The sequence below is a fragment of the Balaenoptera borealis genome, assembly GCF_965194805.1.
Source record: "Balaenoptera borealis genome assembly, chromosome: 6".
In the NCBI taxonomy this organism is placed as follows: Eukaryota; Metazoa; Chordata; class Mammalia; order Artiodactyla; family Balaenopteridae; genus Balaenoptera; species Balaenoptera borealis.
Window position 1 is genome coordinate 111,786,271 of NC_138863.1, and position 15,337 is coordinate 111,801,607.

Here is a 15,337-nt window from a genome sequence, read left to right on the forward strand (position 1 = left end):
CCTTTTTAAAGTAAGATATTACAAACTCATATGCATCCAAAATGACTGCTTTAATTTTAAAAGTTCACTTAAATGTAAAATCAAAAAACATTTATAAAAACTTTGTGCTTCAAAAAATAGCTGAAGGCTATCAAATCCAAATAGTACTTAAAAGCTTTTAAAGCTCAAAAAATGACCATGAAATAGCAAGAATATGTTTCCTAAGACTATATAAATACACTGAATAAAAATGAACAATTATATATCTTAAGTATGACTGCAGTTTGCAATTAGAGTTTTCACTGTCCTTTGGCAAACTTAGACATTAATATCTCACAAATACCCATTTGGATTGTAGGTATTTTGTATTAAAAATCTGGAATAGACCAGAATTTCCCTCATATTATACATATGATAGGAGTTTTTGCCTCCTCCTTGTCTCAGAGAGTAAATGGTCCATAATCAACCCATACTACACACATAATCCCAGGTCCAGGAATTTACAGTGGGCAAGCATCACAGTCACTTTCACAATGTTAAATCACCTATACTTATATAATCTTCCAAAGGAAGAGTCTAATTTCTGTTTTTTGTAATTTTTTACTCTAGGTCATGCTACCTCTCACTGTTCTCACTCAACATAAGGTCACAAAATTAGGTCACTGTACTGAGATGAAGTTCTAATAGGACTGATGCAATTAAAGATCTTTCTTTTTAACTCATGTGATTCACTCTTCACTTACCTGTGGCAGAAGCACCCCATCTGGGGAGGCCCCAAGTGGGGCTCCAAGGCAAAAGAAGGATGAAAGAGGCTATCTGGAGTTGATTCTACTATAAAGCTTGGGGAAAAGGGTTATTAAAATAACTTTTTATACTGTCTAGCCAAGCTCACCAGTGGAAGAAGGCATATAACTTTTTAGGCATCCTTTTCTTGGGACCTATAAGTGAGATGGCAGACTAAATGCAGAAGAGGTCTAGCAGAAAAGTCTGAATCCTAATTTTAATCTTGAAGTGATACATAAAACAAATACCGGTACGTATAACAAGCCTAGATCCTAAAGGACATCTGATGCCTCATTTTGAAAAAGTAATCAATCAGAGTACAAAAACTAACTAAAAGTACTAAAAGTACTCATATCTTCTCTTCTAAGATGTCAATTTCACAACCATTCAGATCTTGAATAAGGCCATGTTCTGGAAGTAAATTCCTGAAGAAGATACTTGTTGCCAAATAAAGATTATTGATCTTTAGGTTTGACCAACTGGCAGATGGTGGGAAAACTGCCAGCCCCAAAGCATTCTAAGCAACTTGCAGAAAATTCAGAGAGAGGACTAAGAAAAACTGCATCTTTTACAGAGGACAACTCCTTCAGATTAGACTTTTGGAAAATCACTTGCTTTTCATTCCTCCAACTGAATGTACTAAGCACTGAGAAAAGTTTCCAGAGTCTATTTTACAATAGCAGCAAATTCGTCTTTTTACAGAACAAGCAGATGTGCTGTTCCCATATGGCACTCATACATGACGGAAGCTCCACAACATCCCACAGGCATCTTGTGCCTCCCTCCTGGGGATAAGTCATGACTTATTCATACTCTTCAAATCCTGCCTGGAAAACTTCCCCTCCTACATTCTAATAACCCATTCACCTACCTTCATTACAACTCAAGACATAAATTTACCTGTGCAGCAAACTGCCTTGCTTCTTCTAGAGGAGCATCAGAAGGGAACTGATTTGTAAAGGAAGAACCATCAGGAAGACGGAATTGAATTCTCGCAACACTGCTATGAGAAAATGAAAATTTAAGTCAGCATCTTTACTTATACACCTTCTCAAACGATATCATTAAAACTAAGAGAAAATGGAAGTGGAAATGTGTAATGAAAACAGGTTTTATGGAGAGTTGGGAAGGGAGGATTGGAGGAAGGTGGTCAAAAGGTATAAAATTCCAATTTAAGGTAAGTAAGTAACTAGGAATGTAACGTACAACAAGACAACTATAGCTAACACTGCTGTTATGGTATATAGGAAAGCTGTTGAGAGTAAATCCTAAGAATTCTCATCGTAAGGACAGAGGTTTTTAAATTGTATCTCCATTTAGCCCATGAACAACAGGGGTCTGAGCTGCACGGGTCCATGTAGAGGTGGATTTTTTGCAATAAACACATACTACAGCACTGCACTAGCCACGGCTGATTGAATCCATGGATGCAGAACCGTGGACATGGAGGGCCAACTTTAAAGTCATACACGGAATTTTGACTACGCGGGGGTGGCACGCCAACTGCAACCCCACACTGTCCAAGGGCCAACTGTGTATGAGAAGATGGATGTTAGCTGAACGCGCCGTGGTAATCGTTTCAAAATATATGTAAATCAAACCATCAGGCTGTATTCCTTAAACTTACAGAGAAATGTATGTCCAATATTTCTCCAATTAGAGAAAATAAAAAGAAAATTGGTTCTTTTCACAGTCAAACCTCATTTATTACTTTTAACAACAGCCTTTTTGAGATAAAATTCACCCTTTAAAATGTACAATTCAGTGGCTTTTAATACAGTCAGAGCTGTGCAACCATCACTGCTATCCAATTCCAGAACATCCCATCACCCCAAAAAGAAACCAAGCCCTTTAGCAGTCAGTCCCTGCTCCGCCCTCTCCCTTTCCCTGGCAACCACTCATCTACTTTCTGTCTTTGTGGATTTGTCTGTTTCTGGCACTTCCTATAACGGAATCATAAGATGTGTGACTTCTTGGTAAATGGCTTTTTTCATGTAGTATTATGTTTTCCAGGTTCATCCAAGTTGTAGCAAGTGTCAGTACTTCCTTCCTTTTTATTGCTGAAAAATATTCCATCGTATGCTATATACTATATTTTGTTTATCCCCTCTTCAGTTGATGGACATTTTGGTTCTTAGCACATTTTGGCTATTATGAAGAACGCTGCTATGAATATTCATGTACAGGTTTCTGTGTGGACATTGTTTTCAACTCTCTTGGATATATACTTAAGAGTAGAATTGCTTAGCATTTTGAGGAACTGCCAAGTTGTTTTTCCGAAGCGGTTGTACCATTTTATAATCCCATCAGCAATGTAGGAAGGTTCCAAATTCTCCACATCCTTGCCAAGACTTGGCGATTACTTACTTACGTTACTTACTTATTTTTTTTCGGCCATGAGGCATTCAGGGTCTTAGTTCCCTGACCAGGGATGGAACCTGTGCCCCCTACATTGGGAGCGTGGAGTCCCAATCACTGAACCGCCAGGGAAGTCCTGGTGGTCACTTTAAATTTAGGCTTCCTAGAAGGTGTGGTTTTGATTTGATTTTCCTAATGACTAATAATGTGGAGCATCTTTTCATGTGCTTATTAATCATTTGTATATCTTCTCCGAAAAAATATCTATTCAAATTCTTTCCCCATATTTAAATTGGGTTGTTTGCTTCTTTGTTGTTGACTTTTTATATTCCAGTTATAAGTCCGTTATCAGATATATGGTTTGCAAATATTTTCTCCAATTTTTTTTTTTTTTTTTGGCCGCACTGTGTGGCATGCAGGATCTTAGTTCCCTGACCAGGGATCAAACCCATGCCCCCTGCAGTGGAAGTGCGGAGTCTTAACCACTGGACCGCCAGGGAAGTCCCTCCAATTTTGTGGGTTGTCTTTTCACTATCCTGATGATATTCTTTGAAGCATAAAAGTTTTTAATTTCGATGAAGTCCAGCTTATCTGTTGCTTTCTCTTGTCACTTGTGCTTTTGGTGTCCTGTCTAAGAATCCATTGCCTATTCCAAGATCACAAGATTTCCTCATTTCTTTTCCTCCCAAGAGTTTATACTTTTAGCTTTCACACTTAGGTAGATGATCCATATGGTGTGAGATAATGGTCCAAATTTATTATTTTGCACATGGATATCCACTTGTCCAAGCAGCGTTTGTTGAAGAGACCATTTTCTCCCCATTGAATGGTCTTAGTAAACTTTTCAAAAATCAGTTGATCATAAACGCATAGGTTTATTTCTAGAGACTCAATTCCTATCACAGGCATACCTCAGAGATATTGTGGGTTTGGTTCCACACCACAATTATCACAATAAAGCGAGTCACATGAAATTTTTCGTTTCCCAGTGCATATATGTTTATACTATACTCCAGTCTAATAAATGTGCAGTAGCATATGTCTAGAAAAACCATGTACATGCTTTAATTAAAAAATATTTTTTGCTAAAAATGCTAACTATCAACTGACGACAAAGAGTTGCCACAAAACTTCAATTTGTAAAAAACTGCAATAAAGTATTATTGCAATAAACGAGGTATGCCTATACATCAACCCATATGTCCATCCTTATGCCAATACCACACTGTCTTGGTTACCGTAGTTTCATAGTTAAGTTTTAAAACCAGAAAGTATGAGTCCTCCAACTTTGTTCTGTTTCCAGATTGTTTTGACTATTCTGGGTCCCTTGCATTTCCATATAAATTTTAGTATCAGATTCCTGCATAAATTTTGGCAAAAAAAACAGCTGGAATTTTGAGAGGGATTGTGTTGCATGTGTAAACCAGCTTGGGGATTACTGCCATCTTAACAATATAATCTTCTGATCTATGAAAACAAAATATCTTTCCACGTATTTAATTAGGTCTTCTTTAATTATTTCGACAATGTTTTCTAGTTTTCAGTGTACAAGTTTTACACTTCTGTTAAATATATTCTTAAGTATTTTATTACTTTCGGAAAATAGTTTCTATTTATTTTATTTATTTGTTTTTGGCTGTGTTGGGTCTTCATTGCTGTGCGCGGGCTTTCTCTAGTTGCAGTGAGCGGGGGCTACTCTTCACTGCAGTTCACGTGCTTCTCATTGCGGTGGCTTCTCTTGTTGCAGAGCATGGGCTCTAGGCGCACAGGCTTCAGTAGTTGTGGCACGCGGGCTCAGTAGGTGTGGCTCGCAGGCTCTAGAGCACAGGCTCAGTAGTTGTGGCGCACGGGCTTAGCTGCTCCGCAGCATGTGGGATCTTCCCAGGCCAGGGCTTGAACCCATGTCCCCTGCATTGGCAGGCGGATTCTTAACCACTGCACCACCAGGGAAGTCCCACTTGTTAATCTTCTAATATAGAAAATACAGAAAAGTACAAAGAACAAAACAAATATTAACCGTAATCCTACTAGCAGTATGTACTGGAAATCTAAATTTTTGTCTTTGCACCACATTTTTGTTTTGGGAACTGCCTTATCCCTCCAATTCATTCATTCATTCGGGTATGATTATCGGTAATATTTCCTTATCTCCTTCAGCACAGGGGTGGGCATGTCTACTACCCCAACCAGCTGGCCTACACAAGTGGACATAGTGATTGGTATTAAGATGGCCACATGACCCAAACGGGGCCAATCAGAATTCTCAGTGAATGAGAAAAAGGATTAGTCTTTCCTCTCTAGGATCAGAAGCTCACGATCCTGAAAGGTGCCAGGAGGCCCTAGGATCTCCTGACACTATCTAAAGAGTTTCTCTGAGAATAAAGCTAAGACAGAAACCAAGAGATTAAAAGGAGAGAGAAAAAGTCCTAATAATATCCTTTAGATCCCTGGATCTGGTGATGCCTAACCAATTCCATCACTGTAACTCCCAGCTGCAGAGCCAACGGATTCCCTCTTTTGCTTAATCCTGTTTGACTTGATATTCTAACAAGTAAAGTATTCCAGTACACATGAGATAATCACTATAATCATTTTGATGTATGTGCTTTCTGTCTTTTGAAAAGGATTTCTTCAGCCTTCTTTTAAACATCATGTATTTAGTACCGTTATGTTGTACATTGACATTCAATGACAAATACCACTGGCAGCTGCCAAACTGATCAATATGTTCTTGTAGAACTATTTACTAATCCACAGAACACATCAGTGTTAAAAAGCAGCCCACAACTGCTTTTCTCCTCAGCTGCCATGTATACACATACATTTTAGCAGGAAATAAAGTACCTTCTTTCTTTTATGGAAGAGTCTCTCCTGATTTCCATTTCTGCCTGTTTGGCCAGCAGGGCAGCAGCTTTAGCAGCTTCTACTTCTTCCTTTGTCTTTGCAAAACGAGCAGCTCTCTCTGCACGGTCCTTTAAAACAGTTGTTAGATACTAATTATATTTCACTGCCATAAAGATCTAGTTACACATTTCCAAACATAAGGAACATAAATATGCATGAAATTCCTTAAGGCCATACATGAACTTCATCACTCTGATTCCGGTATTTTTTAGTTTTATCAACTTTCAGGGACCAGCGTTATTAGTAAACAAACAAGGACTTGATTTTGGTCACTATTCTCTCTCTAAAGCCTGGAACAAGGTCTGGCACATAACAGATAATCAATAAATATTTACTAAATGAATAAATGAACAAACAATATTAAGTAGGGTGTAATATGTATTACAACTGCTTAATTCTAAAAGCAATTGTTGGGACTTCCCTGGTGGCGCAGTGGTTAAGAATCCGCCTGCCAATTCAGGGGACATGGGTTCGATCCCTGGTCCGGGAAGATCACACATGCCACGGAGCAACTGAGACTGTGTGCACAACTACTGAAGCCTGTGCACCTAGAGCCTGTGCTGCACAACAAGAGAAGCCGCTGCAACGAGAAGCACGCACGTCGCAACAAAGAGTAGCTCCCGCTCTCCGCAACTAGAGAAAGCCCGTGCACAGCAACAAAGACCCAATGCAGCCAAAAATAAATTAATTAATTAATTTAAAAAAAATAAATAAATAAAAAATAAAAGCAATTGTTGCAAAACCATCCTAAAGCTTGATGTGTCTAAATCCTTTGAATGTCCTAAAAAAGAATGCTTATGACTAGCAGAGCCTGTGACGTTGCAAATTCTTAGCTTCTTTCCTAGGGAATCTTTGAAAACTACCTTTTGACTACTGATAAAATTCATAATACAACACTGAGAAAAATTACTTCTAAAAAATCATCTCAATTTTAATCTTAACTGTATTTTAATTCAATACACAATTTCTAGGAAAAGAAAACTGAGAATTGGTATGCTCTGAGTCCCTAAAATCTACTATTTTCGTGGGCCCTGTCTGGTAGTAAACCAAAACCATTGTGCATGAAAAAACAATTTCATTAATGTTCTAGAGTCAAGCATTAAAAATAAACTTAATACTCACCAGTGCAATCTGCTGTTTTATACGCTCTCGAGCTGCCCTATCTTCTGCCTTTTCTCTGTTTCTTTCCTCTAACATTCTTTTTGTTAATTCTTCTTCTTGCTTTCTTTTATAATCCAACATTTCTTTTCCAGTTTTCCTCCTCTCAATTTCCTTCTTAATCTCTCTCTGAATTAAAGAAGAAGTAAGTTTTATGAGCCAAAAACAAAGTTTAATAATCTTCCCTTAATATTATTTTGTATGCAGGGAAAGCCGGTTGTAGGGTACAGCTAAAGGAAAAGAACAACTTCACAAAATCTAGGGGTCTAGTAGAATGTATTAACAGCATGGGTTAATGGTCAAATGTCTATCAATTTATAAGTCTTTGCCAGTGGTTCTGTTAAGATTATGATGCGGTCAGTGTCATTTGAAAAAAAGACATTACCGGTCTTTGGTTTCTGAGGTGCCCTCTAAGGACAACATGGTAGTCATTTATTTAGCTTGAAGACCTGATAACCTTCGTATATTAGAACCCCAAAGAAATGATGCAGTTCAGGTGCACAAGGTGAGAAAAACGAATGGTGCACTAGAATGCAGCAACACCAAAGGAAAAATTCAGCAAAATATCTACTCATTTCTTTTTCACAAAAAGGAACTAAAACTTTGAACTGCATCAAACCAATTTTAGTTCAAGTCCCTTTATTCTTAGCGTAAAGGAGTCATTGCAGAGGAAGAAAAGATGGTCCAACCTATTCCTAGCAATTTATAAAAAGAACAGAAAAAACTGTACACTATGACCTTACTACAGAAGACAGATAATTCCCCTCACCGTGCTGCAACACTGAACTATATAACCAGGAAGCCCTTCCAGGTTTGCCAAACTGAATAGGGAATCAAATGCTCCCTCACTTAAGGGAAGAGGAAAACAATGCCAGGCACATGAACTTTACCTGTTCTTCCTCTTTCCTTTTCTCTTCTCTCCTTTCTTCAAGTTTTTTGGTTAGTCTGTATTTTAAAAGTTTAAAAAATACATTAACTGAGATACTTCATATTAATATAAATTACATTTAGAAGATTTCTTTAGCTAAAAACTGGGGAAATGTGGAGACAGACCAAAAAGCTCCTGAAGGCAAAGCCACAACTTACCTACCTGGTCCCTGCCCCTAGGGAAATCCATGAGGAGTCAGTGGGACCATCAGAAGCCTCACTCCAGCTCTAAGTGCCTTACCTCCTACTTAAGATTAGTTCCCATTCCTCCCAATTTATCAGATCTTGATTTTTTTTTTTTTTTGGCTGCGCCACGTGGCTTGTGGGATCTTAGGTCCCCGACCAGGGACTGAACCTGGGGCCTTGGCAGTGAGAGCTCGGAGTCCCAACCACTGGACTGCCAGGGAATTCCTTGAATATTTATTTGAAAATATGCATCTTCAAATACATATGTATAAATCAATGACTTACAAATGCTTTACTTCTTACAAAGACGTAAACAGGAATATGGCACAAAACTGTTAAAAAATAAAAGCAAAAAGCTGAAGGCTAACATTTATAAAAACCAGTAATTCCAAAATTGATTCTCAACTGTGAGAAACTCAGCAATTAAAAACTAATGATTCTGAAAGCAGACAGGGGTAATGGTTGCACAACCTTGTGAATATATAAAAACCCACTGAATTGCATACACTTTGAATTTTATGGTATGTGAATTATATCCCAATTTTTAAAAACTAATGGCACTTTCTCTCAAGAGGGATTTGGGTTACACAGGTATATGCATTTGTTAAAACTCAGTTGAACAACTTGTGCCAGAAGTCAAGGGATGCTCAAAGAATGATGGTTTAGAACCCGAAAGAGATGATGAAGTTTAGGTGCACACGGTGAGAAAAATGAATGATGCACTAGAACGCAGCAACACCAGAGGAAAAATTTAGCAAAATGTCTACAGATTTCTTTTTCACAAAAAGGATGTCAAAAGGACATAAGGCCCAGGATGAAGAGGTTCCGCTAACCAAATCTGAAGCAATCTGTGCATCAAAAAAAATTGTAAGAGAAATTAATTGTAACACATTAGGGTTAAAAAAAAGGACCCATGAAATATCTTACTGCTGACGGAAGTTATGAATTGGTATAACCACTCTGGAAAACTGTTCAGCCAGTATCTATGACCCAGAAATTCAGACTCCTGAAAATACACCCAAAAAATATGTTCACCAAGACATGTAATAAAAGAATGTTCATAGCAATTCTATTCTTAACTGACCCAAACTGAAAATAATTCAAATATCCATCAACAGTAGAATGGATAAATAAATTGTGGCATAGTCAATACACAGTCAATATAGCTATACAGTAACAAGCAACAATTTGAAGTGCTTACACGATTTTAATTATATGATCATATGACCCGGATGTTTGAAATGCTGTCTAAGCAGCTAATAGTTACTTCCCAATGAAAACTGTTTCATTATTAAGAGCTTGTCAACATTTTATCTAATCTCAACATTAGTATCCCTTTTTAAAAGCTTAACACATTTTGTGTATATATATCGTCTAAGAGTGCTTTATAGTTTTTTTCAATTTAAGAAATCTCAAACAGCTGTAGACCCATTCTGTCCTGACAGGCTAACTATAAAAGTAATAATGCTCAATGAAGAAAACTTGGCAACCCCAGAACAAAGCAAAGAAAAAAAATCTCGAATTCCAATTTCATAGATACTAGTATAAACACTTTGGTGCATGTCTTAAAATATCTTTTTTGGACTCATTATACTATATAACACATATACACCAATATGTGTACATATAATTATTTTTTAATTAAAAATGGCATATTATATTCTATTTGCAGAACCGTCAGGCAGACACAAGCAGACACCCCTTTACATAAGAATGGAAACTATTGGGGGGAATTCCCTGGCTGTCCAGTGGTTAGGACTCTGAGGTCTCATTGCCAAGGGCCCGGGTTCGATCCCTGGTTGGGGAACTAAGATCCCACAAGCCATGCGGCACGGCCAAAAAAAAAAAAAGAATGGAAACTATTAAGAAATAACAGAAACTCCCCTTTCCCACAGGAATTAAATAGCACTTGATCTCACCCCACAATAAAGGGCTACCTGCCATGTTTCTTCACACTCCCCCCAAGTCTCGAAATCTTTTCCTGATTTTTCATTTTCACTTCACCCCAGGATCCCAGGGTGATGCAAGTAAGGGTGCACAGTGGTGGGCTTGTTGTTAGTAAAGCAGAAAGAAACAGAAGAGGATGAGCCCCTGGAACTCTGGTTTCCTGCTGCTCTTCTTCCAGACACACACCATTTCTCATTGCTGTGAGAGATCTACCCTGCTTTGCACCTCCAGATTCTGGCCCTGCCCCAACTCCCATAAAGAACAATCAGAATCTAGGTTTTGCTAAAATGAAGCACATTTTTACTGAATCATGAACTAACAAGAATACCCAATGTCAGCAATCATTTTGAACTCTGGTACTCCATGACATCTATGTGAACAAGAAAATATCAAGTCTAAGTAATTTTTCTTAACTTCCATATAACACTGAATGATTTTTAAGTCAAGATTTTAAAATATTCCTGCTTATCCATTCACCATTAACTCAGTTATCTTTTAAGAATCATAGTATAAGACTATGATTTGATAATCACTACAACATTAAAAATACTAAACTAGAAGCCACAAGAAGTCAGAAATTTGATTATGAGACCAACTAATAACACATGACACTTAATAGACACCCACTTATGCAGAACCCAGGCTCAGTACATAGTCATAAAATTAGCTGAAGTTCTTGCCCATCTGGAACTTATCCTATGACACAGAGAGATAAAAGCAGAAGTAATAGATGGAAACACATATACCAAAATACTAGTGAAAAAGGGATTCTTAAAATTATCAGACCTAAAGCTGACCAATGACTTCAGAGATACAGAAGTTTTTACTTCCAGAATGTAGTTTTTATGGATACAAATAAGTTGGTCAGGTAATAAAAAACTTCAACCTAGAATTCTGAAATTTCATTTGTGTAATTTTAGCTCTTATTCAAATCAATGAAATAACTGAAAACCACTGTTTTTCTAACAAAATACTATTTCTAAAAACAAGACCAAACCTTTCCACTCTGACGGTGAGCTCCTCTGTAGGTCTCTGATTTGAACATCCACCAGGCTCTTGAGACACAGTGGCCTGGCCTGAAATTTCTCCTCCTTAATTATTTAAAAAAAAAAAAAAAAAAGAAAGAAAAGAAATAAGAAGAATATTGCATTCAATGCGAATTTTTAAAAAGGTATATATCTTTTCGGTTACAACGTCTGTTAACAATCTTGTTTCTTAAACAATACATTTTTTCCCTAAGAATGGAGTAGGAGATAAAAAATGAGCTATTACTAGTGATAATTCTTACGTTTGGATCTGGATACAAAAGTATATAAATGGGAAATAAGGCAGCTACCCAGCTGAAAGCCACTGAGATAAAACATGAAATATTAATCTGGCAGTGAGAGATATAACAAAAGTAGACTAAGCATGCCTGGCCAGGGGTAGGCTCTACTCTAAAGAAGCATGGTCCAATATTTTTGGTATCCCATAGGGTAGCCACTAGTCAGGGACAAGTGGCTACTGAGCACTGGTAATAAGGCCAGTGCAGGTGACAGACTAAACTTTTAATTGTATTTAATTTTAATTAAAATTGCCACGTGTGGCTGCGGTTATGGTATTCAATAGTGAAGCTCTAGGGACTTCCCTGGCCGTCCAGTGGTTAGGACTCTGCGCTTCCACTGCAGGCGGCACAGGTTTGATACCTGGTCGACGAACTAAGATCCCGCCTGCTGTGCATCACAGTCAAAGAAAAAAAAAAGGGCAGGGGGAATTCTAGAGGCCAAGTTTGATACTGGGTATCACTCTAGACTTATGATGACCCAAGGGATCTGCTTCTGCACACCACAATGATTCCTTAGAAAAGCTTTTTATATCTACACTAGTATTCTTTTAAGGATCTCCTGAAGGCCAGAATTTTGTCCTGGCCTGCTGTAGAGGATAGCTATGGTCTGGTACTCCCTTTCAGAACCTCTGCTATTTCCTTCCTTACCACTCACCATCAACTTAATTCTTCTTTACATTTTCGATGAAGAAGAGCCTTGGAAGAGCATGGACTGCGGAGCAATAGAGTCTGGGTTGAATCCTGTTCTGTCACTTTAGTAAGCTACTTACTCTCAGTGTACCTCTTCCGTAAAATGGGGATAGTAACCTCATAGAAATGTCATGAGAAGTATGTGTTAATAGAAGTAAAACGCTGAGACTTTTACTAGGACTAGCACATAGTAAGTGCTTCAGTTATTACAGCAGTAGTAGAAATATTAGAATTATTAAGCAGAACCAAAGGTACACATCTCTTCTTACTTCTGCATTCACTGCATCACCTATGTAACTTGAAATCAGCCATAGTAGGAATATTTACACTTCGGAAATTAGCAAACACTACAAATAAGGGCTTTTTTTCTCCCCCCAAAAAACAACCTTTTGTTAAATATTTACCAGCATACCACTGAATGAAACCCTTGGATAAGAAGTGGTAACCTCTAGCAGCCAGTGTGTGTTCAGTAGGAAATTAATCACTTTTCTTTAGTAAATAAAATGAATGCCAAGGACATTTGTATCTTGATATCAGAAAAAAAATTTAAGAAAACTTCTGAAGATAATTTGTGGACAAGCTGAAAAAAAGTGCTGTGTGTAACTTAGGTGGATCTATGACTCATAAACAAAGAAAAATGGATGGCAATAAGCTAAAACAACTGATAAAAATCCAAACACAGGGACTTCCCTGGTGGCACAATAGTTAGGAATCTGCCTGCCAATGCAGGGGACACAGGTTCGATACCTGGGCCAAGAAGATCCCACATGCTACGGAGCAACTAAGCCCGTGCGCCACAACTACTAAGCCTGTGCTCTAGAGCCCGCAAGCCACACCTACTGAAAGCCCGCGTGCCTAGAGCCTGTGCTCTGCAACAAGAGAGGCCACCGCAATGCAATGAGAAGCCCACGCACCACAATGAAGAGTGGCCCCCGCTCACCGCAACTAGAGAAAGTCTGCGCAAAGCCACGAAGACCCAACACAGCCAAAAATAAATAAATAAATAAATAAATAAATAAACCAAATCCAAACACAATAACAATTTACTAGAGGACGTTCTGTCTTTAGGTTTAAGAAGACAGCTGGAGGGCTTTCCTGGTGGTGCCGTGGTTAAGAATCCGCCTGCCAATGCAGGGGATACAGGTTCGAGCCCTGCTCTGGGAAGATCCCACATGCCACAGAGCAACTAAGCCCATGCGCCACAACTACTGAGCCTGCGCTCTAGAGTCCGCGAGCCACAACTACTGAGTCTGCGTGCCACAACTACTGAAGCCCAGTGCCTAGAGCTCATGCTCCACAACAAGAGAAGCCAGTGCAATGAGAAGCCTGCACACCGCAACGAAGAGTAGCCCCCGCTCACCGCAACTAGAGAAAGCCTGCGCGCAGCAACGAAGACCCAACTCAGCCAAAAATAAATAAATAAATAGATTAAAAAAAAAAAAAGACAACTGGATTATCAGGCATAACATATCTCCTGATAAAAGTACACAGCAACAGCTGTAAAGTAGTCTTGCCAGAAAAGAATAAAGAATAAACCTGACTCTGACAAGTAAAACAAGCCTATAGTTTTACTACCAATTTAGAGGAATATTTACAAATTATCATAAGGATGCACCAAACCCAAACTATGGGAAACTACAGAAAAAAAACACTGGTGACAGTGGGAATCTATGAAAACCATCAACCAATAATGGTATTCTGGGGACTTCCCTGGTGACTCAGTGGTTAAGAATCCGCCTGCCAATGCAGGGGACGCGGGTTCAAGCCCTGGTCCGGGAAGATCCCACATGCCGTGGAGCAACTAAGCCCGTGTGACACAACTACTGAGCCTGCGCTCTAGAACCTGGAAGCCACACCTACTGAGCCCGCGCACCACAACTACTGAAGCCCTAGAGCCCGTGCTCTGCAACAAGAGAAGCCACCGCAATGAGAAGCCCGCGCACCGCAATGAAGAGTAGCCCCCGCTTGCCGCAACTACAGAAAGCACGCGCGCAGCAATGAAGATCCAACACAGCCAAAATTAAGAAGATAAATTAATTTAAAAAAAATGATATATTGGACTCCAACTCAAACAAACTGAAAAACTTAGTGTAAGGTAAATATTGCCTAGATAATTAATGATAAAAAGGAATTACTGTTAAATTTTCTAGGTTTCATAAGGGATAATGGTATTGTGGTTATTTTTTTAAAGTGCTTAACTTTTAGATACCAACATTTTTTGTTTTGTTTTGTTTTTGCTGTGCTGTGTGGCTTACGGGAATTTTAGTTCCCTGACCAGGGACTGAACCCGTGCCCTAGGCAGTGACAGTGCGGACTCCTAACCACTGGACCACCAGGAAATTCCTGGTACCAACATTTTTAAAGATGAAATGATATAATGCCTAAGTGTGTTATAAATAATAAGTGGCAAGGAGACGAGGAAAGGGGGCATAGATGAAACAATATTGGCCATGAATCAAACATAGTTGGGGGACTTGTCTGGCGGTCCAGTGGTTGAGACTCTGCACTTCCACTGTAGGGGGCGCGGTCTGATCCCTGGTCAGGGAACTAAGATCCTGCAAGGCACGGGGTGCAGCCCCCCCAAAAAAAAAAAAAGTTGGAAGATAGGCAATGGGTTCATGGGATGGGATTTCTTATACTATTTTCTCTACTTCTGTATATGTTTGAAATTTTCCATAATGAAGCTAAAAAAAAAAAAAGCTACAAAGAACTAAGATTAGAGTTGCTACTCACCTCAGGTAAGACAGAGTCTAACAGTTTGAGTCTAACCAAATTAATTGCCTACTAAAACAAAAACATCAACAAACACTCTTCGTGGGAATATAACAGAATCCAGAGTGTTATGTATAACTCTGTAAGCAGCACTAAAGCACTCAAGTTAATGGGAAATTACAGAGCATCAAATTTCAGTTCAATATAAGGAAGAACTTTTCTAAAAACTAGGGCTTTGACAATAGAATAGGCTTCCTAGCAAGGTAATGAGCTTCCTGTCATTAAATGTATTCAAATAGAGGCTTAATGATTTTCTATCCAGGATGCTGGAGCAGGATCACCTTTTAGGATACTAATATTCTAACTTCT

General features: G+C 38.6%; 1 protein-coding gene across 3 annotated transcripts in view; it reads right to left on the reverse strand.

Moving 5' to 3' along the window:
- Positions 1–15,337, reverse strand: part of UBXN4 (UBX domain protein 4) — a 31,981-nt gene that overhangs the window by 4,183 nt on the left and 12,461 nt on the right. For 2 of the 3 annotated variants that reach the window (XM_082397906.1, XM_082397904.1), the window contains exons 6-10: positions 11,240–11,333; positions 8,073–8,127; positions 7,147–7,311; positions 5,965–6,092; positions 1,663–1,765 (exon numbers count right to left, since the gene is read on the reverse strand). In XM_082397906.1, the coding sequence (XP_082254032.1) occupies positions 1,663–1,765; positions 5,965–6,092; positions 7,147–7,311; positions 8,073–8,127; positions 11,240–11,333 (545 nt within the window). The remainder of the gene's footprint in view (positions 1–1,662; positions 1,766–5,964; positions 6,093–7,146; positions 7,312–8,072; positions 8,128–11,239; positions 11,334–15,337) is intronic. The other variant, XM_082397905.1, reaches the window with a different exon arrangement.